The sequence below is a fragment of the Danio aesculapii genome, chromosome 9 (assembly GCF_903798145.1).
Source record: "Danio aesculapii chromosome 9, fDanAes4.1, whole genome shotgun sequence".
Taxonomy (NCBI): domain Eukaryota; kingdom Metazoa; phylum Chordata; class Actinopteri; order Cypriniformes; family Danionidae; genus Danio; species Danio aesculapii.
In genome coordinates, this window is record NC_079443.1 from 49,356,703 (window position 1) to 49,382,479 (window position 25,777).

Below are 25,777 nucleotides of genomic sequence, written 5' to 3' on the forward strand. Positions count from 1 at the left end.
ACACTTGAATAAATGTATTGTTAGTACTTTAAGATTGTTTCCCATAGTGTAAAGTGTTACCAACACACCCTAAGTTAGTTTCAGTCAAGAGATGATGGACTTAAGGACAACTCATACACCCAATACACAAATACAGTTCATTAAACACATATACATGACCTATGATAATAACCTATAATTACCTAATAACCTTTACATTTCCGAATTTGATTGTAATGCAATAATGTGCACCTTTTATAAAGCTGCTTTGAAACAATAATTATTGTGAAGCGAGCTTGAACTAAATTGAGTTGTGTCCAAATTTTTCATTCTGCCTGGTGCTCTGCAGATTCGATCGCTGGAGAATTCTCTGCATGAAACGGAGGTGCGTTACGGTCAGGAGGTGAGTGGACACAACTCTCGAATCATGCAGCTGGAGGCCGAGCTGGGACAGCTGAGAGCGCAGGTAGAGCAGCAGGCGGCTGATTACGAGGCCCTGCTCAACCTCAAGACCAAACTGGAAGCAGAGATAGACACCTATCATCGTCTCCTGGAGGGAGTGGTTGACGACAAGGGGGATAAAACCAGGTAAGACTGAGTTCAGAATATGGCCCAATCCCAATTCTACCCCTTAGGCCTTCTCCTTACTCCTACCCCTTGTTATGTGCATTCATGGGAGCAGGGGTGTCCCAATTTTCTTTAGTTTGAAGGGGAAGGGATAGATAGCGCTTGAAACTGAGATTTTTCAGGACCACACTAGAAACCAAGGGGTACGAAAATTTCTCAGATTACACCAGCTACAGCAGCAACATGGCTGCACACGTGAGTCAGGAGATGCACAATTTTTGGAGTTTTTTTGCATTATTTTGAATTTTTACAACAAACAAGCATATGTTTTAATACATCCATAACCACGTTCATATTTTACGGTCACGCTTTTTGAATAAACGATTTTTAAAAATGCTACATTTGGCTATCTATTATCCCTAATAATAACTCCTGTATAGTAGTCCTACAACATTCTGTCACTCGATGACAGTCGAATACCCTGTCAGAATAGTCTAGTGGCTGAGAATGACCTTTTCACAGTGTTTGGTATAACGCTAATGTTGTTTTCTTGTGTTTACATAGGTGAATATGGCCACGGTGTAAATACACAGCATAACTACGAGCTTATTTATCATTATGATAACATGATATCGTTGACTTCAGTGATTTCCTGAAGATAAATACCAACAAATAATGTAACTGGAATAACTACAGCAGTTGCGATTGTCGATGTTATATGAAGTAAGAGCTCACGAAGACATATAATGACGTGTGTAGGTGATGTAGTGCTGTCCCATTTCCTAGGGGTAAATTTGAAGCCCTTCTCTTTACACTCCGTTTCAAGGACCAAGGGAAATGGGAAGAGGTAAACATTTTTATTGGGGTTGGTCTTATATACAGTAATTTTGCGCAAGTGCTTTGCAACAATGGTGGATTCCAGCACTTTATGTGCACAAATATGCAGTGTTTCTTTGTAAAGTGGCATCACCAACTACTGGCCTGTCATGAATAATACAGCATCTGTTTGTCATTTTTGTGATTGGAAAAAGGAATATTGAATATTGTCATCACGTAACATTTAAAGGGGTGGTCCACAGTGTATTTTTAAGGCTTGGCTGTGTTTATAAGATGCAAAGCAATGTGTGCTCATGCTTCATTTGTAGAAAATCTGGTTATTTTTTTATATTTCTACTTTGATTATATAGAGCTACTCAACTAACATGAAAACAACTGTCATATTTCCTAGTTCCTCCGAAAGACCCACCCTCAAGAGGCAGCAGCAAAATGTGCTGTGCTCCATGTCACTGCTTTACAAGCGCGCGCTTTTGCACTGTGTAAACGGTCCAGTCAGAAGCTCAGAGCAGCTGTTAGCAGCGTTAGCTGTTTACAGAGGTTTGACGAATAAATATCATTTTGTAGCTAAATTGTTAGCGGTGCCAAACAGCATTTCCCATTGTTTACATCCTTGTTTACGTCCTCACCACAACATACCGTTAACGCTAGAAACTGTGACCAATTGATCAATTTTAACAAATAATAATACTTACAGGTTGTGGCTCATAATCCACAGCTTTGTCTGTTTGAGGAGTTTTAGCTGAATCCAACACTGAACTGGAGAGATTCTGGATGCTGTCCTTTGTCAAATGCTAGAGCTATATATTTTACATAATTCTCTGAAACATAATTAAAATTAAACTGTAAGCACGTCTCTCTTTGTGTTGTGTCCTTTGGAAGCCCAAATACAGAAACAGAAGAAGCTCTGTGGAAATAGCAGCGTTTGGACAGCATTTTAGCTTTCTCTGCTGTAACATTACAGTGGCTCTGGCCACACCCCTTAGCTTCACAGGGTGTGTGTGCCAAGTGAATGCACGTAACCGAAAGGCCTTGTGATCTCACTTTGTTCACTGTCGGCTTTGCAAAGCTAACTCTGTAAAGGCCAATGTCTCCCTTTGCATTGAACTTTGAGCGTATTACATTCAGAGATGTTGTTTATGTTCGCACAGCTACATTACACATCAACTAAGGTGTAAAATATTATATCGTAGTGGACCACCCCTTTAAAATAAATAACATCTGACTCTCCAAATATGTATGGAATCTTCCCATTGCGCAAAAGGTTTAAAAAACGGATCTGGTTCTTCAGATTATAAAACATTTCTGACACTAGGGGGGAAAAAGCAATTTTAAGAAATACTGACAAAGTGTAATTGGGATATATGGGTAATATGTCAATATTCAAGATGGTTTTGCTACATAAAAATAGATATATTTTGAAAAGTTTGACAATATTGAAATAAATGTTCATGCAAAAGCTGATTACATTTAATTTTATTTTTAAAATCGAATTCCTATTTAAATGTTTTAAATAAGATATATACTGCTATTAGTTAAAATATTTTGTTAGTTCCCATCAATTGAAAAGAAGATGTTAAATGCATATTTGTTAAAGGCATAGTCCACCCCAAAATGTTGCCATTATTTACTAAACCCTCACATCATTCCAAACTTGAATGACAAGACAAAAAAGGGACATTTTGAATGCTGGACTATTATTTTTGTTAATGAAAACGTCAATGGGGACAGAAACTGTTGAGGCTATTAAAGAAAGTCTTTGGATTTGAGTGAACTATTCCTATCATTTTGGAACTGCACTACGAGGTCACGTATTTAAATCCCACAATATTGTTGTTTGCATACAGCATATTCCCTTGTGAGCTACCCATGCAAATCTAGCAGGCACAAAGCATACCTTTCAGTCACGCTATAGTAACAAACACACGGGACAAACTCTTTCCCTACAGGCTTGTGAGAAACATGTCCCAGCAAGCATCTGTCCTGTAAAACACACCACTTTAACACCACAAACAAAGAGGTGGACAGAGAATGGGTAGTGAATGGGCAGTGAATGATAATTTACACCTTAAAGCGTCACTATTATGCTTTTTTGAAGACTACAGCTGTTTTGTAAATGTTAAAAAATTGCAAAGTTTCAAAGAGCATAATAAACAGAAGCATCGTCTTATAGGAAGAACCGATTACTGCCATTGGTAATTTCAATCTTAGGATCCATTCACAAAGAATGCATTTTTTCATTCCAATGTGCTACTTTTACATAGTTTTTCTATTTAAACATCTGCTTGATAGATGCTTGACCATTACACTCGCATCTCACATCTTTTTCAGTGCCTTGTACATGAATGTTGCACTTTTAAAAGGTGCCCTATAATGAAAATCTGGGTATTTCAAGGCATAGTAGAATATAAACGATCGGGATATGGAAATGGGCATACTGTGAGCCTTAACACCGCAGTTTCCTAGTTCTCTTGTAAATTCCACGAGTGTAAAACCCGGTGGACAACAGGCTAATCAGAAGACAAATAAATTTATTCGTCAGGTATGGCAACCAAAATCCAACGTCTGATAGACATCATAGTGGTAACGTCCACACAATGTCAAGCTGTAACATCATTAGACATTGATATTTGGTTGATTTTAGGTAGGACGTTGGACATTGGTGTCGGCCTGAAGTTGACTTCTGATGCCAAACCGATTTTCATTTCCAAACAAAATGCAACGTCCTCACAACGTTAGGGTACAGCATTAATCTGACATCATGTTGACGTCTTGTGCCTGCTGGGTGTTCAAGGCCATTTCGGTCATTATAAAGTAAACATCTGTCATCTTCTCATCAGTGACATGCAACTAAACAGTCTCCGGGTTAATGTGTGTAAAGATTTGGACATCTTCTTGGACACTTTATTGCTTCCAAACGGTTTGCTGCAATTATAAATCACATGGCTTGAGGTAGTTCATTATGATGCGATTTATTTGATTGTACAGGAATCACAGGACTGATTTTTCTAATCTCCATACACAAGAAAAACTAAAGTAGTGACTGCAGGTTGAAGAAAAGTAGTGGAGTAAAAGTACCGATACTGCACAAAAAATGTACTCAATTGAAAGTAAAAGTACACATTTTTAAAACTACTTACTAAATTACAATTTCTGAGAAAACCTACTCAATTACAGTAATTTGAGTATTTGTAATTAGTTACTTTACGCCACTGCTCACGGGCCATGCCCTCCGCATATACATGCATGCCTAATTTGGGTCGCTCATCCGGACCTGATGAGCAGCCATGACATCAAGTTCTTAGATAATAAAAAAGCTCTAAAATCATTAATATGCACGCCTCATTCTGCGTTTGCAACAATGTTTTCTAGCGAAACAACAATGATAAATTTCCTCCCTTAGTTATTTTTAAGCATGTATTTCACTTACTACATATGTGGGACTATTTTGAAGACGCTAGAGCCAAATAGTTTACGTTACTGGGCAGCGACAGCAAAAAACATGTTTCAAACTCTCCTCAGGAAGCAAAATGCTAAATTTTTAAATTATACATTTATTCATCTCCACACCGAAGAGGCTTAAAGTATGTTTAGTTACATCTTTTGTTAATTTATCCTGTTTATTGTGAAATTTGATGCGTATGTGTCAGCAAACATGTGTAGTAGACTGCTGAATCATGTCAAATCACTCTGCTCAACTGTCATTTGTTCATGCAGAGGTTGTTATTAATTCCTAGCTGTCTTTTCTTTGACAATTTAGCTTCAAAATATAACGTGACACATCTCTATCACTCTCTTTTGTCATGTTTCATAATAATTTAGCTTTTATCTAAATTATTAGGTGGTGCTTTTTAAAAAACATTTCTGAATTGTCTTATTATTTTAGATGCAAAGATATGTTCTGTGTTAATGGCCCTGTACTTGCTGGACAAACCTACAGAGATTTGCAACAAATTTGCATAACGTCAAACAATGGTCTTCACTGGCAGCCAGGAAACAACCTTTGATCCTCAGACACCATTGTTAAAGGGGAGTCCTAAAGAGTTTATTTTGTGCTGTTGACACATTAAGGGCGTATTTACACTACTGCTGACTTGAACCGTACCGAATCTCGCTTGTCCCCCCCTTCTCTTATGGTCTGCACTCACATTGCATTTTACCTTTCGGAGCACGCTTACGTCATTGATGATGTGACTGTTCAGTTTAACAGAAGAGAAGCGCTCTCGCTCAGCACAGTGGACAATGCTTTAGTTTTGTTGTTTTGTATTATTTTTAGTCATTTGGGATGTAGTGACACACAGTCAAATATTTTGCAGAATGGATCCACAACTTTTGACGCTCATAAATTATCAAAAAGTCCTCTTGCTGCAGGTATTAGGAGGTTTGCTAAAGGTGCAACTGAAGTGCAGCGAGGGATTTGTATCTTTGATAAACTATGACCGCTGGCGTTCATTGAAAAGGAAGAATGATTAATAAATCCTTATGAAACAGTCCCTTAAAAGTGACGTCGCGTCTTCAGTTTTGCAGTCAGGTGCGCTTTTCACTCACACTCACAAGTGTACCACACCAAAGCCCAACCGAACCGCATTCTGGTACACCTCTTCTACACAGGCCAGAGCTGGCCAACCAAACCGCACCTGAGCTCGATTCAGAGAACTCACACTTGTCAAACGAACCAGGAAATACACCCGGGCAAGGTTCGGATTGCCTAGTGTGAGTGCACTCTGAGAAGAAAGTTTTTTATGCCACAAAGCAAATCAAACTTTCATTCACTTTCCAAACTATGAAATTTTCCTATGCAAAACATCATTACTGTTGGTTTCACTGTGTTTATAAGTGACAAGGAAACCATTAGAAGCTAAAATTCAGATATATGAATGGATATATGGTTTGCGACACTTGCAACAATCCACAACCCACTGTGATATCTGACCAATCAGAGCAAAGACTGCTCTGTGAAGGGTGGGGTTTAGAAAGACAGATTCTTGAAGCAACCATTTCAGACACTGTGACAAACGTCCTATTTGCACTGTCAGGTCTTGATACCCAATTCCGATTTTTTGCCTATATCAGATTTTTTTCCTGTCCGTTTACACTTTGTTTTAATTGTGACCCATATCTGACTCATGTGTTTACACTTGCCATACAATTTACAACATCGCGCATGCGTAAAGGCGGGTTCTAGCATCTGCGGCACACTAGCCACGATGGAAGAAATTGTCTTGTTTTTAGCTCTGCGAAATGAGATCGGACAACTTTAAAATGATTTTGAGGTGGAGGAGGAGGGAAAGGGCCATCATCGCAGCTTGCGCCTATAGTATATATATATGGTGTCCTCCACTGACTCATCTCCCAACAGGGCAAGGTTGCAGGTAACTTCTGCTGTCGACCACTGACCACTTTCCTCCTCCATGTTTGCCCTGTTGTTGTTGTTGTTGTTGTTGTTTACCGCGTCAGCGTCTCCACACAAGCTCTTTCCTCTACGTCATTAAACCGCAGAGAAGTCCCACATCGTCACAAGTTTAATGATGTACAAAAAGGAATGCCTCAATAAATCCGATCTGCCTGTTTACATGATAGTCGCATTGCCACATACCCGATTTATATCCACATATAAAGGAGGCCTGAAACCTATCAATGAATATCCGAACGCATGCGTTTTTTTCGTGTTTACACCATCATAGAACAGATCCGAACGAGGCCAAAGATTACTAACGTTGCACTAGATATTATAACAAAATGAAAGTGTTTTCTGACTGAATAAATGTAAATATATATTTGTACAGAAGGTGATCAAAAACTAAATAAGGTATCATTAATATAATATTGTTATAACTGCAGGTTAACTGTGTTTAGATATAGTAACTTTAATAATAAAAGCTATGGTCACACTTTATTTTGATGGTCCGTTTGTTGAACCCAAGTTACATTGCATCTACATGCCAACTAATTCTCATTAGATTATAAGTAGACTGTTAGGTTGGGGTTAGGGTTAGTGTAACTTGATGTACTTGCAAAGTTTCTTATAGTCAGTTACATGGTTGTTGAAGGAGCAGTATCAACAGATATTAAGTAGACAGCCTACTAATACTCAAATGGACCATCAAAATAAAGTGTTACCAAATCTATTAGTTACTAGTTAATTAATTTGTTATTAGTAACTAATAAAGTTATGGTAACTATTAACCGTAACTTTTCTGAATTGGATTGTAATAATATTGTAAAATTGTAATTGTAAAATAATGTGCACCTTCTATAAAGCTGCATTAAAACAATAATCATTCTGAACAACGCTATATAAATAAACTTGAATTGAATATAATTGGGGTACTTTCTAACTTCAATCCATCTTATTAGCGAAGCTACGATGAACTGGTTGAAAGTTTATTTAAATATGAGATGATTGAAATCGATTGAGATGCCAAATAAATCAGGATACCACTGGAGCAAGAGCTATTCACCTTATTCTTCACGTACAAGCGGGCGCAGCCATTGGAATCTTTTTGGCTCGAGACTTCCGGTCTCATTCACTTCCATTAATTTTTAGAGGTTAAAAACAGCTCCGTTTGCGGCTTGATGTTGCAAACTGACGTTTTCTTATTATATTATTCTACTTTGTCTGTATAGTCATGAAAACACTTGCGTGTAGAGCCAGTAGTTTGATCGTTTTCTGCCGTTTATTATTCCTAGTCCTTTCTCCCATAGGCAGCTGAGTCGGAAGTTCTAACAATCGCAAAAACGAGAGCACTTCCACATCGAAGAATAAGGTCAATAGTAAACTGAAGTTTATATCTCATGTCCATGTGTTGTGCGATTAAGTCCATATGTTGATTACTGTGACAAGCCTAAGTGAGATCAGTGAATGGTTTCATCCCTACATCCCAGTCTTGAATATTTAGTTGCACCCTTTCCCAGCAAGCCCCTCCACTTGTGCCACTGTCTGATGTTTTCTCTTCCCTCCCACAGAGAGGAATTTTCTTTAGAGCAGGCCTTGTATGCAGGTGAGTGCCGTGACGTGTAGATCTTAGGCATCGTCAGTATGAGTTAACAAACATGCTTGCCTAACCCACATCAAGTTTTGCCTTCATACTAATCATCACTCACTGCTCTGCGATCTAACAGATGAGTAAACAGTGCTGCTGAGTCCTCGCTGGCTGAATACACACACATCAGTCATGCTCTTTATGTTTCTCACTGCTAATATCATACAAATGTTTGAAGATAAATGTCTTTACTGTTAGCTGAAGAATCAAATGGGTCTTTCTAAAAAACAGGTGCCACTTGTGACTTTTCATACAACATGTTTAGCATTAATGGTATTAATTTATATCTGTTTTCTTTTCTAGTTCTATTAACATATGTAATAAGTTAACATATGTAATAAGTACATTGTTTTAGTTTTGAGAACAGCAAAATATATGTTTGATGTTATTCAATTTTTGTGGTTGGTAAGATTTGTCAAAGTTTTCTTTTTAATGTCTTATTTTGCTCTTTAGCTCTTTATTTACTTGATGAGAATAATAAAAAAAACAGTAATTAATTTTAAAATATTATTGCAATTTTACAGTTCTTAAATTTTCAGCATCATTACTACATACAATCAACGGCCACTTTATTAGGTACACCTTACTAGTACCAGGTTGGGCCTCCTTTTGCCTTCAGAACTCCCTTAATCCTTCGTGGCATAGATTCAACAAGGTACTGGAAATATTCTTCAGAGATTTTGGTCCATATTGAGATGATAGCATCACGCAGTTGATGCAGATTTGTCGGCTGCACATCTGTGATGCGAATCTCCCGTTCCACCACATCCCAAAGGTGCTTTATTGGATTGAGATCTGGTGACTGTGGAGTCTGTTTGAGTACAGTGAACTCATTGTCATGTTCAAGAAACTAGTCTGAGACGATTGGCGCTTTATGACATGGCGCATTCTACTGCTGGAAGTAGCCATCAGAAGATGGGTACACTGTGGTCATAAAGGGTTGTACATGGTCAGCAACAATACTCAGGTAGGCTGTGTTGTTGACATGATGTTCAACTGGTACTAATGGGCCCAAAGTTTGCCATGAAAATATCCTCCACACCATTACACCACCACCACCAGCCTGAACCGCTGATACAAAGCAAGATGGATCCATGCTTTCATGTTGTTGATGAAAATTCTGACCCTACCTTCAGAATCGAGACTCATCAGACCAGGCAACGTTTTTACAATCTTTTATTGTCCAATTTTGGTGAGCCTGTGTGAATTGTAGCCTCAGTTTCCTGTTCTTAACTGACAGGAGTAGCACCTAGTGTGGTCCTCTGCTGCTGTAGCCCATCCACCTCAAGGTTGGACGTGTTGTGTGTTCAGAGATGCTCTTCTGCATACCTCGGTTGATTCGAGTGGTTATTTGAGCTACTGTTGCCTTTCTATCAGCTTGAACCAGTCTGGTCATTCTCCTTTGACATCAACAAGACATTTGCACCCACAGAACTGGCGCTCACTGGAGGTCATTTTCTCTTTATCAGACCATTCTCTGTAAACCCTAGAGATGGTTGTGTGTGAAAATCTGAGTAGATAAGCAGTTTCTGAAATACTCAGACCAGCCCGTCTGGCACCAAAACCATGCCATGTTCAAAGTCACTTAAATCACCTTTCTTCCCCATTCTGATGCTCGGTAACTGCAGCAGATCATCTTCACCATGTCTTCATGCCTAAATGCATTAAGTTGCTGCCATGTGATTGACTGATTAGAAATTTGCAATTGGACAGGTGTACCTAATAAAGTGGCCAGTAAGTGTACACTGAACAAATATAAATCACTGATCAATTTGAATGTTGTGAATATTATCAATCTGAAAAGAGATGTGCCACTTCAAAATTTTCTGGAAACCATAATATATTTCTTACTGACCACAAACCTTTTTATTTATTTTTTAACTGATTAATTATAATAAAAAAGTAATTTGAGGAAAGAGTTGATATTTGTACAAACATTTTGATTTCACTTTTATGTAAATGTAAATTTCAGCATGGTAAAAAGTTCAGTAATTATATCTCAGAGTACAAAAAATGTGGTAATTTAACTTGATTAGATTAAGAGTAACTGTACGCTTTTTTTTATTAATACTTTACTTTGTCAAATATGTTTTATTGCAACAAAAAAACTGCAATAGGCACCTGATTCATAGACTGACCTGAAGTCATTTTTATTTGCTTATTAAAACATTGCTTCCCAACTAATATATATGCAGCAATCTCAAACTTTATCCTTATAACAACAACAAAAACATATGAGCTTCACACAGATGCAATCACATGTTGATATGTGAAACAAATGCGGACGTACGGTTGAAGTTAGAATTATTAGCCCCCCTGCTTATTTTTTCCCCAATTTCTGTTTAACGGGGAGAAAAATTGTTCAACACATTTCTAAACATAATAGTTTTAATAACTCATTTCTAATCACTGATTTATTTTATCTTTGCCATGATGACAGTTAATAATATTTGATTAGATATTTTTCAAGACGCTAGTATTCAGCTTAAAGTGACATTTAAAGGCTTAACCAAGTTTATTAGGTTAACTATGCAAGTTAGGGTAATAAGGCAAGTCATTGTATAAAGATGGTTTTGTTCTGCAGACAATCAAAAACAAATATTGCTTAACAGGGCTAATAATATTGACCTTAAAATAGATTTTTTTATTATTAAAAACTGCTTTTATTCTAGCCAAAATAAAACAAGTACGATTTTCTCCAGAAGAAAAAAATATTATAGGAAATCTGTTAAACATCATTTGGGAAATATCTGAAAAAGTAAAAAAAATCATAGGAGGGCTAATATTTCTGACTTCATCTGTGTTAAAACAAAATGATGTTTCACATTCAAAAAAGGTCCAAAAATCACAGGTTTAATGTGTTTTTAACACATTTTACATTCAACAAGTGAAGCTTAAGTGTTTTTCCCTTAGGGGTAAGTTTGTTTGCTTGTCAAGCTTCGAATGTTTTTTTTAATATGCATTAATTGCACAAATTGCCTAAATGCTACCTACATTGGGGCTGCACGATATTGGAAAAATCTGACATCGCAATATTATGCTTTGCTTTGATATACATTGCGAAGGCTTGTCACAATACTGGAATTCGATACCAATCGATTCGGTACTGAAATTTGAAAAAGGTCCATTTAAACATTAAAACACAGGCATATGACTAGCCGAGGAAAAAAGAGGAAGACGAGACCGCGCCCCTGTGTATATGTATATATTTGTGTTTGTTTTTAAATTATAGAAATAATAATTCTATAAGTCTCTAATTCTAATAATAATAACATTCTTTATATAAATATTTGATACTGGCCACACAATTTAAGTTTCACTTTGTGTTTTACCATTTTAAATGTTTGCCAGTTTAATAGTCACCTAAGGAATATGTAATAGGTTTATAATTTGTACTTCAATATCGGGACAGATCCACACACTGCTGCTAGATGGTGCCACTAACTCAGTTAGTGCTCTTGTGTCCACAGAATATAACTTTCCCTGTAATTTAGTCCACTCTTTACTCCAAGGTGATAAATAAACTACTCGTCAGTCAATGATTCGAACTGTAAAAATATTAAGTCCAGTTGAATTGAGCAGCCTAATATATTTTAATATTCCACTCTGAAGAAAAAAAATCATACAATCGCTAATAACAGTTTATCACTTTCACTATCCCTTGGCTTAGTCCCTGTTTTTAATAGTTTTAATTAATTATAAAATATATTTTTATACATTTGTAATATCATCTAAACTTGTGACACTTTCAGGTATTACATTTGAGGTGCCCGGCTGTAGCACTGAATTATTGAAGACATAAGGACCGATGACATTGAGAGGATAATAACTAATGTGCGTCCTGCGGCTTTATTCTTAATGTACATAGAGCGCACAGTCGCGATGTGCAAATGTGCCAGCGGAAAAAGTGTGCATGCATTCAAATCGATTTCATAATCTCGCATATTGTCAGCGATTCTTCACAGAAATGACTGTGATTGGTTGTGAAGGTCATCAATTCACCAAACTCACCGCTGTTTACCGAGTGTAATTACAGATACAGGGACACTGGAGCATTTTAAAGTTGCGAGTCATCAGCGGATCGCTCGTATGTCAGCTTATAGACAAATCAGCTGATCGACGTGACTTTTAAATGCTCCAGTGTTTCCTGTATCTGTGGTTACACTCTGTAAACAGCGGTGAGTTCGGTGAACTGATGACCTTCACGGCCAATCACAGTCATTTCTGTTGAGCATGTGAGCACATAGACAAATCAGCGCTCAAATGTTAACAGGAAATGGAAGTTTTTATGATTTCAGTACTGATTGCTACCGAATTCCAGCATCGTGACAACACTATATTTGAATAGCTCTAATTGGAATTGGATTTCATTAATTTAGATCGACTAGGATGATCAAGTCTTTTTCTATGCAGTGGATCTGCATGAATTATAATAAATTACAAGAAAAAACAAATAAATATACAGTGCTTTGTGGTTTTCTTGAGAGTCTTACAGTATTCATGTACAGAAATTGAACAATCCAATGTAAAATGACATGGTCATCATTGTATAGTTATATATTTTTAAATAATATCTTTATAATTTAATCTTTAATAAATAATCTAATCCTGCGATGTGACTATTGCCGATACACATCGATGCTCAAATGATATATTGTTCAGCCCTAACCTAAATGCACTATTAAAGACTGACTCTAACCTCAAAGCCTGTGCTCTGTCTCCAGCTCCTCCTCCTCCTCTTCCTACAACCGTAGGTCTTAAGAAAGCCATCATCATCACCCAAGAAATAGTGGACGGAGAGGTGGTCTCTCAGAGCGAACTGGAGCAGAATCCTGCAAACCACATCGAGCAGGACGTCTTTGAGGATGAAGAGGAGATAACAGAACAACTGGAGTTAGCGGAGGAAGACGAAGAGTTAACAAAACATCAGGAACCAGAGGTGCTGCTGGAGGTAGAGGAGACAGTAATAGTGGAGGTAGTGGAGAAAGAGAAAGCACCTGTTGAAGATGATGAAGAAAAAGCAGAAGAAGTTTCTCACGATGCTGTAGTGGAGGAGGAGGATGAGTAGCTTTCGACTGCTTTGTCGTAAATCTTGCTGCCTCAGTTGTTCTTCATCTCAGTCTTCTGTTCCTTCATTCTGTTCAGGATTTCGTTATGGAGAGCAAATCTATCTCCAGTTCCACATTAAAGAATTACGAGCCTCAGTTTCTGGTCAGTGGTTGTTATTTTATGATGTCTAGCTGCCATTTTATACGGTCTATTCTAGCTACTAACATTTAAAAGTCTCTCTGAGGTAAATAAATTACTATTTACAGTTTGAAACAGACGTGAGATATTTTATTGAGGTAATAATGGTTTTATATTCGCACATTCAGACTTTCTCCTTAATAGTATACACTAGTTTCAGAAATGTATTATTAGCTAATTCTAAATAGGGAAATCGTATTAGCAGCCAGTGACTATTGAAGCACAACATTGTGCACAGTCAATTAAATAGTGCTAATGTTGTTTTGAAGTCATGCTTACATGCGATTTCAGACCAAATATTTAAAGTAGCATGGTAAACAAGAGAGCGCGTCACTGTTCACAAAGAAACAAATGTGCCAGTATAAAACCAACTTTACCTCAACAGATATTGTAACGTTTAGGATAACGTTAACGAGTTGATATTATCGAGTACATTAACTTCATAGCAAAAAAAAATGCTTTTCTTACTTTGAGTTTTTGTCTAAATTCTAGACAAGCAGCATTTTTCAGACATGTAAAAAATATATTGTTTTATTTTTTTACATAATGTCCAAATTTTGTGAGTTTTTTCCTTGAAACAAGCTAAATTATCTGCCAGTGAGTTAAGTAACATGTCAAACTGAAAACAAGATTATTTTATTTGCCCCTGTGAAAATTTTAACTATTTCTTTCTTAGAATAAAACATATTTTAATAGTTGATAAAATGCTTTAGAACTTTATTTAAATACATAAGACTATGAAAAGACTTGCAGTGTTGTCACTCACTTTTCAAAGACCAAACATTATTGAAGTATTGAAGGTACTGAAGGTTCAAAAGTATTGACTGAGTCATAAAGAATAATAAAATAAAATTTAAAATAACAACTCAAGCTTTTTTAATCCCATTAACGTTATCTATTTTCTTATACTATTTTTTTCTATAAGACGTTTCACGACTGTCAGCGCGATCGTGAAACTGCGAATTTATATACAATTTTAAACCAACATGCTGATATAAAGTTACAATTCAGACTTTAATTCACGAAAATACTCCTAAACAAGCCAGAGACTAACATTTCTGCATTTTAAAACTAACCTGCGTTGTGTGAAGGTGGTTTCCATCTTTAATGAATCCGTTAAGGAAAGAACCAAACGATTCAATGATTCACTGCTTCTTTTCCAAATGGTGTTTTAAACGAAGACATTCAGATTTCCCGCAACCAACTTGCGTTTAAGCTATCATATAAATTTTTCATGCTAGGACAATTTACCAGCCCCAAAACACACTGGATATTTTAACTGAAGACTTTTTGGATAATTACAATAGGAAAACCATTATAAATTTAAGCTATGAAGGCAAAAAAAAACATCCGTTTCTTTTTTCCTATATAATTTTCCATAGACGTTTTACGACTGTCAGCGCTATAGTAAAACTGTGAATTTTTATACAGATTTAAACAAGATTCTAATATAAATAGTTACATTCAGGCTCGGTTTTATGTGTTTTGTCAACGAGAATACATCTAAACAAGCTGGAGATTGACATGTGTTCTTTTTAAAACAAACCCGTGAGGCGTGAAGGTGGCTTCCATCTTGAATGAATCAGTTTATGAAAGAATCGAACGATGTGAACATGATTCACTGATTCTTTCGCAAATGATGTTTTAAATGAATCGTTTGAATGAAAGACTCAATTGAGCCACTCATTAAGAAACTTCTCGACAACTACTGGCGTTTTTGCTATAATTACTTTTCTTTTTACATGACAGGCCAAGCTACCAGCCCAAAACACACTCGATAGAAATCATTTAATATAATAAAAGAATGTTTAAAAATAATTATATATCATTTATTATCAATATTGCACACTTAAAGGTAACATTTAATCAAAAGTAACACGAAGACGTGTAATGTTACAAATGAATTTTAGATGAAATTAAAAGAACTTAATATTTATTTACCCTACAATCCTAAAACTGTATAATTAATTCAGGGCAATCAGTATTAATATCAACATCAAAACAGTATTTAAGACTGATTTCTCAAGGATTACTGGAGACTTGATGCTGTAAATTCATCACAGGAATCAAATAAAATGCATAACAGTACTTGCAACAATCTTTCACCATATTACTGTGCAAACTACATGCATTTACACACATTTATCACAAATAACAGACAAAGAGCCACTTGTATAGAAGACTGGTTTATTCACGACCATTTTATGATGTCCAATATTGATGCTTTTGGCGAAACAAAGGCGGCAAAAGGAAGAGGAAAGGGAAAATACTGCATGACAGTCTTATGTCAATAAAACACCGTCAGACAACTACGCAATGAAACATAAGAGCGTATCAAAAAACCGTTTATCCGACATACAAATAACATTTATCCTATAAATGCAAAGCAAGGAATTTATTGGTCTCTCTGTCGAGGTGCAAATTACGAGTGGAGGATCGACATCACTGGCCAGAGGAGTTTAATGGAGTCCACCAACACTGCTCTCTTGATTGCACGTCGTTTCCTTAACGAGAAAAGGTCTTGCCCCTGAACAGATTAGAGAAGAAGGATTAGACTCATATTCACGGTTATCATGTTATCACGAAATTAGAAAAATTGGACAACGATATTTTGTTTTGCTGCAATATATATTGCAATATAAATACAATTTCACCAGATAGCTTGAATCATTTATTTATTCACGCATTTATTATTCATACATTTATTTATTTATTCATTCCTGCATTTATTTAATTTATTTATGTATTTATTATTTATTTATTTATTTACTCAGCCATTTATTCATGCATTTATTTATTTACTCATGCATTTATTTATTCATACATGTATTTATTCATTCCTGCATTTATTTTATTTATTCATGCATTTATTTATTTACTCAGCCATTTATTCCTGCATTTATTTATTTACTCATGCATTTATTTATTCATACATGTATTTATTCATTCATGCATTTATTTTATTTATTCATGCATTTATTTATTTATGCATTTACTTATTTATTCAGCCCTTTATCATATTTATTCATGCATTTATTTATTTATGCATTTATTTATTAATTCATGCATTTATTTAATATTCTGCCATTTATTCTATTTATTCATGCATTTATTTATTATTCTGCCATTTATTCTATTTATTCATGCATTTATTTATTATTCTGCCATTTATTCTATTTATTCATGCATTTATTTATTCATTTATTTAGTCATGCATTTATTTACTTATTATTCTGCCATTTATTCTGATTATTCATGCATTTATTTATTTATATATTTATGCATTTATTTATTCATTCATGCATTTATTTATTTAGTCATGCATTTATTTATTTAGTCATGCATTTATTTATTCATTCACGCATTTATTTATTTATTTATTTATTTATTTAGTCATGCATTTATTTATTTATTCATGCATTCATTTGTTCATTTTATTTATTTATTCATGCATTTATTTGTTCATTCACGCATTTATTTATTTATTTATTTATTTATTTATTTAGTCATGCATTTATTTATTTATTCATGCATTCATTTGTTCATTTTATTTATTTATTCATGCATTTATTTGTTTATTCATGCATTTATGTATTTATTCATGCAATTATTTATTTAAGCATTTATTTATTTATGTATTTATTTATTCATGCATTTATTTATTCATGCATTTATTTATTTATGTATTTATTTATGCATTTATTTATTCATGCATTTATTTATTTAAGCATTTATTTATTTATGTATTTATTTATGCATTTATTTATTTTTTTATTCAGGCATTTATTTATTCATTTATGCATTTATTCATGCTTTTGTTTATTTATTCATGCATTTATTTTATTCATTCATGCATTTATTCATGCTTTTATTTATTTATATTTTCATGCATTTATTTATCTATTTATTTACTTATTCATACATTTATTTATTTGTTTGTTTATTTATGCAGTTATTTATTTGCCTTTTATTTATTCATGCATTCATTTATTTATGCATTTATTTATTTAAGAATTTTTATTTATTTATTTATGCATTAACTTATTTATTGCTAAAATGACCTCATCGGAGCTCATGGTTGGTCTGTTTTGAAAGCTTTACATTACTGATAAAATCAAATTCTAATCAGCGATTTTTCCAAAGAAAATATTTTGCAACATTTGCAAACATGTTTCGTTTTGAACAAGCTCAAACAACGGCCAGAAGAAGTGTATTTGAGAAGTACATGGTAATCATCACAGCACTGAGAAACAGTGGGTTGAGCAACACCTCAGAGTAATTAATACACAAAATAATTCATCTTCCTCAAGTATGCGCCCGCGGTATTGAACAAAACAGCCCAGGGATTTGCACCATCATCAGCAGGAATCAACCGCTAATACTGGATAAAAACCCAGAGGAGAGATTTTTTCCTGCTGAAGATCTGGCTGAAGGTGTGTGTGGTTTATATGAAGGTGTGAAATGCTAATGATTGTGAAAACAGCACTTACGAAATAGTTTTCATCTCTTTCTTCTCAGCGTCCGGGCGAGCGCGGTTCAGTACCTTGAGGAAGTCAGAGGTCTTGGCCCTCATGCGAGTGTGAATGTAGGCCTAAAATGAAGAAAAACACACTTCTGAGTAGTGCTGTCATGATACTGGGATTTTGATACCATTTTTAATACCACAAGGAAATATTGCTACAAGAGCGACTTGAAATCGTCATTTAAGCATTGATTAGTTTCCTAAATTTCCAACTTCAAGCATGCCTCAAAATTTAAATTTTTTTAATACTGGTTTGGTTAGATTATTTGGTCAGACTTGCCCTGCCAAACAATTCACTGGGCAAAAAATAAATATAAGTAAAATAAAATTAACTTAAATTAAATTAAATATATGAATACTGGTTTGGTCAGATATTCACATGCCCTGCCAAAAATTCGCGTGGGTTTCCTCCGGGTGCTCCAATTCTCCCACAGTCCAAAGACATGTGGTACAGGTGAATTGGGAAGGCTAAATTGTCCGTAGTGTGTGTGAATGAGTGTGTATGTGTTTCCCAGTGATGGGATGCGGCTGGAAGGGCATCCGCTGCATAAAACAAATGCTGGATAAGTTGGTGGTTCATTCAGCTGTGGCGACCCCAGATTAATAAAGCGACTAAGCCGAAAAGAAAATGAATGAATGAAAATAAAATAAATAAATAAAATAAAATAAAAAACAAATTAATAAATAAATAAAATGAATGACTGAATGAAATAAAAATTTTAATAAAAAATAAAATTAAATTAAATTAAAAATTAAATATAAAAATTAATAAAAAATAAAAATATTATTTAATAAAATGAAACAAAAATAAAATAAAAATTTCAATAAAAAATAAAATAACAAAATAAATACAATTTAAAATTAAATATAAAAATTTATGAAAATAAAAATATTATTTAATGAAATGAAATAAAATTTCAATAAAAAATTAAATTAAATAAAACAACACAAAATAAATAAAATAAAATTTAAAATTAAATATTAAAATTAATGAAAAATAAAAATATTATTTATTGAAATTAAAAAAATTTAAATAAAAAAAACATTTCAATGAAAAAAATAAACAAATTAAAATAAACAAATAAAATAAATAAATTAAATTAAAATTAAGTAAACTAAAATAAATTAAATTAATAAAAAAATTAAATTAAAATAAATAAATAATTAAATTAAATTCACTGACATAAAATAAAAATAAAATTTTGCTTCTCAAATAAATGTATTTTAATTTGAGAATGCTTAGTTTCTAGAAAAAAGACAAAATTTTGAATCTGAATAACTATTTACAGATTTCTTAAAAAATAATAATAACAAAATCACTGGCCTAGAGTAAATAAAATAAAATAAAATAACTCATTCGTGGGATTTATGTAACATTCTGATAAATTATGCCATTTATGTTTCAAGAAAGTGTATAATTAATATTTCTAGTTTTAGTATTAGAAAAGAAACTACTCAATATTATATCAAACAATATTACTGAGTAGAAGTCACAGTCAGTAATAAACAAACAAGCTAATTACAATCGATAACACAAATAAAAACAACATAAATAAAACAATGCTTCAGGCTGATTTAGATCATTTAAGTTATTAATAATATAATATAACATGTTAATTATTAATAATATAATAAATTAATAAAATATACTTATGAAAAACAGCCCTTTCCATCTGGTCACTAAATTAACTTATTAACCCGACAGAAAATGTACTATATGATGAGAAATATCACTATCAGTACATGAGATGACTTATATCTTGATATGTGATTAATCGTATTACAGATCATTTTGACAACACTACTTCTGAAAATGGAAAGCATCTACATTCCCCAGTTTTCTTCATCTCCTTCTTCAGCATATTTGTTTTAAAGCACGAATGGTTGAAGGACAAGAATGTAAACTGAGAAACGCTCAAACACAAAGAGAGTTTTGTTGGCGTCTGTGAGGAGACTCTCACCTTGGAGCACTTTATGTGGTAGTGCAGATAATCCCGGAAGGTGTGGATGAGGTTGATGGTGTTGTCTCTGGTGTTGGCGTTGGTGTGTCGAGGGAACAGCACTGATGGAGAAATCATTGACAAAATGTTACGATGTATATTTGAGAACAAGACCCTTACTGTTTAGGATTTTTGCAAGTAATAAAGCCACTGATATACTTATATACGAGTATCTGTATTTGTATGTGTGCAGTTAAAACAGTCAGCAATGCACTTATTGAAAATAAATCATCTAGATGTATAGGTTATATATAATTTGTACAGTTTAATTGTTAACCCTTGTGTGCTGTTGGAGATGCTTTCATCCACTCTGAGGTGATTTTGAGTCTTAATTTGGCCACAACTTTCTCAGTGTTCCAGCAATTAAGATGATTTTTGTTGACAAATCTCATTTTGACACACATTTTAGGAAAATGCTTTAAAATATATATATTTTTTTAGACTCAACAATACACTCTGGGCTAATTGGTTACCCTTTCGATATGTTGGTGGCTGTTTTTGCCTCATTGACATCCATTATAATGAAATTTTTCGATTGCAAAGCCTTGACACCTTATAATTGTGTTTTCTTGATTGTTGGTGGTTTTCTTTGTTGAGATGTGGTAAAGGGTGTAATTTTTACTGTTAAGGTTTTAAGTTGCAAACATACAAATAAATTCTAAACATAATAATTTGGAAATAATAATAGAAATATTTATTTAGTACTGCAAAAGTCTGCATATTCTGGATGTATTTAAGGTATACGTTTTAAATTTGTCTAAATAATAAACATTTATTTATAAGAACAATTCAAATTATTTAAAAAACATCTTTTTCTATTTCTAAATGATCAAAATGGAAACCAGAATTATATCCAGTATGTCAGCTACAGCTACATCGCAAACATTTATTTCTTGCTCAGTACTGTTATCTCCAGGTATAAATATCTGGAAAAAAAATCTTGAATCAAGACTTTTAATAATATAATATAATTAAATTTAAAAAACAATAAAATTAAAAATAATTAAACAATTCAATAAAACAAAAAATAAAATACAAAAATATACAAAATAAATTAAATATTTACAATAAATACAAAACAATGCGGTGGCGTAGTAGGTAGTGCTGTCGCCTCACAGCAAGAAGGTCGCTGGCTCAAGCCTCGGCTGGGTCAGTTGGCGTTTCTGTGTGGAGTTTGCATGCTCTCCCTGCTTTTTGCGTTGGTTTTCTCCGGGTGCTCCGGTTTCCGCCACAGTCCAAAGACATGCGGTGCAGGTGAATTGGGAAGGCTAAAGTGTCCGTAGTGTATGTGTGTGAATGAGTGTGTATGGATGTTTCCCAGAGATGGGTTGCGGCTGGAAGGGCATCCGCCACGTAAAACATGTGCTGGATAAGTTGGCGGTTCATTGCGCTGTGGCGGGACTAAGGGACTAAGCCGAAAAGAAAATGAATGAATGAATAAAATAATTAAACAATAAAATAAAATAATAAAATAAAATACAAAATTATATTAAATCTAAAATAATTAAACAATAAAATTAAATAATAAAATTAAATACAATATAAATTAAATATAAAATAAATAAATAGTTAAACAAATGAATAAAATAATTAAATGAAATACAAAATTTAATTAAATCTAAAATAAACAATAAAATAAAATACTAAATTAAATGACATATAAAATAATTAAACAATAAAATTAAATATAAAATGATTAAACAATTAAATAAAACAAAAAATACTTAAAATAAAATATAAAAAATACAAAATAAAATTCTAAATGCAATAAAAAAAAAATCTAAACAATTAAATAATTAAATTAAATAAAAAATGAATTAAATAAATTAAATCTAAAAATAATTAACAATATAAAATTTGATTAAATACACAATTTAAATATAAAATAATTAAACAATAAAATAAAACTTGTTTTTCTCTGGAAGTTTACTCTCACTCCACTGACCGAAATTTTTGGTCTTCCTAAATACTGAAAGTCATTTTGCTTCTTAATTAAGTTCATGTTATTTTAGAAAGGTTTAGTTGCTTCTAGAAATAAATAACAGACGATACGATTCACTTTTTAAAACATCAATTTGAATAACTAAATGAAGTTTTCTTTTTTAAAGTAGCATAAATAACATAATATTCGAATGCATTACGACTATAGATTTTATCTATTATAATTACTGCTCTGCATTTCAATTTAGCAGAACAAATAGAACAAATAAAACAGAAGTAAACAAGCTCTCAGCAAACATGTCATGGCTCCAGAATCTTCCGGGTTTCATGAAAAACTGAAGTTGAGTAAAGCTGGTAAACACTGTTGGCTTTGATGTCGAGGGTGTGGTGCCTTTATTTTATTCATTAAGAGGTTTGTGTAACGGCCATGAAGAGAAAAGCTGGGCGTTTGCTCTATTGAAGCAAATGCAAATACACACTGCACCTGTCACAGGTAAACAGCAGCGCTTTGTTCAGGCTGTATATTTAACACAATACAGATGAACAGGGTAAAAAAATAATTATTAACTAAAATGAATCACCATACTTCCATGGTTGATTAATAACATTAAGAATCGCAAACATTTTTATATTACCTGATTTAATTGAAAATGTGATACTTTTGTAATGTTGGTGTTTATATTGCCTTTAAAATAGTTTTTTGTACTTTTTAGGGTTGAGCACCCATTTGAGACTGATGTGTGTGCTTTTATGTAATTTTTTAAATATTTAAATATGCAAATGAGGCATTGTCTAAATAAATACGCATTATTTTGCATATTTTTGTAATATAAACAACAGAACATTTTATTTTAATGTTATTGTAGCTCTTATTTAAGCATGATGTACGTGCTTTTATGCCGTTTTTTTAAATTTCTAAATATGCAAATGAGGAATTGTTAAAATAAACACATGCTAATTTGCATATATTTGTAAAAATAATAACAGAACAGTAAGTAACACTTTATTTTAAGTACAATTCTTACTAATAAATCATTAATAAATGTCTTTTGCCTCAATAAACTGCTAATTTGCTTGATTTTAATAGTAACTAAGATAGTTAGGGTATGGCATCAGGTAGGATAAGAGTCCAGAATAAGATCATGCAGAATATCTAGTTTACAAGTATTAATAAACAGCCAATATCTTAATAAATGACTAGTTACTGTAGTAAGAATAGCGAAAACTGGTATCTAAACTAAAGTGCGACAGAAAAAAATTAACTTGAATCACCATACTTCAAAGGTTAAATAATCACATTAAGAATTGCAAACATTTTTGTATATCGCATTAATTGATTGAAAATGTAATACTTTTGTAGCTTTGTTGTTTATATTGAGTTTATATTTGCCTTTTTGTTCCTTTCTTTGGCTGAGAACCTATTTGAGACTGATGTGTGTGTTTTTGTGTACTTTAAAAATCTCTAAATATGCAAATGAGGCATTGTTTAAATAAATATGCTTTAATTTACATATTTGCAATATAAACAAGAAAACATTCAGTAATTTTAGGATACACTACTCTTACTAATAAAAAAAGTAACAATGAATTTTGTCTTGATAAACTCCTAATCTGTTGCTTTTTAATAGTTGTTAGGGTGGTTAAGGTTAGGTTTTGGGTAGGATAAGGGGCCGTTCACACAATGCATTTCTCCTCTCCAATTGTTTTTCAATGTAAACATGTGTTAGACGGATGTGTGACTGTTTCGCTCATTATTGTCAGTTTCATAGCAGTGGAGCAATCAGAAAAGCTTAGAGGCAGGGCAACTGTAAAGAGCTTCAGTTTATAGTAGAAAGTTGGCAAGAAACTTTATTGTCCACAGAACAAACCACTGTTATACAATGACTTGCCTAATTACCCTAACCTGCCTAGTTAACCTAATTAAGCATTTAAATGTCACTTTAAGCTGAATATTAGTATCTTAAAAAATATCTAGTCAAATATTATTTACTGTCATCAGGGCAAATATAAAATGAATCAGTTATTAGAAATGAGTTATTAAAACTATTATGTTTAGAAATGTGTTGAAAAAATCTTGGGGCGTTGATAATTCAGGAGGTTTGATAATTATGACTTCAACTGTATGTGAGCTTATTGAACAAACCGAAGGTGATGTATCCGATGTTGTCTCCCACTGCGGCATCAGTGTCCTTCAGCTCCAGAGGAGGCTCTCGGTGACTGAAAAGCACCTGAGGAGCCGTGTGACTCGCCCTGCGGCCCTCCTTAAACTCCTGAACACAACAGAGACAAACATATGAGGAAATACTGAGGAAAAAAAAAGCAAAAACATATCATACTCAAAGAGTATTTGACTTAGTTTTGAGTTATAATATCCAAAATCATTCATAACTCAAGACTTGTCTTACAAACTCTTTTACTTGTTTTTAATTTGCTTATTCTTAAAATACATAAATAAATGTAAAAATCTACAAGTGCAGTAAAACAAAATAATAGTGCTAAAGATAAATCATGACTAATCGCTTCCAAAATAAAAGTTGTTTTGACATATATACTCACTGGCCACTTTATTAGGTACAGCTGTCCAACTGCTTGTTAAAGGGCCATGAAACTCCACTGTCTCAACAGGGTGTTTTCACACCTCTAGTTTGGAAAAAGTCAGAAAAGTGGGTGTGTCTAGCTCTGTTTAGGTGGGAGTGTCGGGGGAGGGAAAGAGGGAGGATTTGGATGAAAATGGGAGTTTACATTTGGGCATGCGCTGATTTTCACCGAGGCAAAACAAACACACAAGACGCAGGAGAGACAGTGATTGTGGAATGTTTGATACTGCACGTCGTATAAGAGAAAAAACCCTCAGAATTTCTCTGTAACTTGGATGCACTGGGTAGGTAGCGCCAGAAAGCCGTGTGTGTATAGACTGTCACAAAATGCGGTGAAAATTCAACACGACGGTAATAGTTTGGTTGCGGTGTTTAATTGTTTACACTCGGAGAGCAGCATTTACAGCAGATATTTCAGCCCATAATATTGTAGTGATATTAACATACTGTAAACTTAGTAACTTAGAAATCATTTTGACTAAGGTCTGTCTTTAAACACTGAAAGAGTACTGCTGACGATACGAACTAACTTTGCCATCTGAATGAACAAACAAAGGGCACTGATCACACACACTTACCAAATCTGTAGAGACAGGACAATCAACACCAACTGGAGCGACGTATTTATTAAAAGTAGATTAGCGGCAAATCAGGATTTCAACATTTCCAGATGCAAAAAGCTCTCGGGTAAACAAAAATGTTCCTTAGACATGCATTTTTGTCGCGCATACTGTAATCCACACGTGATTCCGGCTGTGCTCTCTTAGCGGGAAAATGAAAAAAAAACTTTGTTGCAGTACATTAATAAACGCAACACTGACGACCAATGTATCCAAACTGTTCAAGTTTATCTTCCACTTGTTTTGGCAACACAATGTGGCATCTCTCTGCCGTCTGAACACTGTATCAGGTAAAAACAGTCATGCATATTAATGAAGTTGCACCACTTACACAATAGAGCACGGTTTGAACCAAGTCTTTATCATGAATGAATGCAGCACACTCAGAGACGCAGTTAGGGAGTTCATTCCACCAACTGGGCAGATT

At 33.7% G+C, this 25,777-nt stretch overlaps 2 protein-coding genes across 2 annotated transcripts in view; one reads left to right on the top strand and one right to left on the bottom strand.

Annotated features, from left to right (window-relative positions):
• LOC130235346 (keratin, type I cytoskeletal 18-like) overlaps window positions 1-13,627 on the top strand; it is a 30,134-nt gene extending 16,507 nt beyond the window's left edge. The window contains exons 6-8 of the mRNA XM_056465919.1: window positions 329-567; window positions 8,347-8,381; window positions 13,148-13,627. Of these exons, the coding sequence (XP_056321894.1) occupies window positions 329-567; window positions 8,347-8,381; window positions 13,148-13,491 (618 nt within the window). The 3' untranslated portion in view covers window positions 13,492-13,627. The remainder of the gene's footprint in view (window positions 1-328; window positions 568-8,346; window positions 8,382-13,147) is intronic.
• A 2,213-nt stretch (window positions 13,628-15,840) lies between these two features.
• The window catches only part of arpc2 (actin related protein 2/3 complex, subunit 2), a 25,562-nt gene continuing 15,625 nt past the window's right edge, over window positions 15,841-25,777 (bottom strand). The window contains exons 7-10 of the mRNA XM_056465920.1: window positions 24,277-24,403; window positions 20,154-20,254; window positions 18,161-18,261; window positions 15,841-16,197 (exon numbers count right to left, since the gene is read on the bottom strand). Of these exons, the coding sequence (XP_056321895.1) occupies window positions 16,176-16,197; window positions 18,161-18,261; window positions 20,154-20,254; window positions 24,277-24,403 (351 nt within the window). The 3' untranslated portion in view covers window positions 15,841-16,175. The remainder of the gene's footprint in view (window positions 16,198-18,160; window positions 18,262-20,153; window positions 20,255-24,276; window positions 24,404-25,777) is intronic.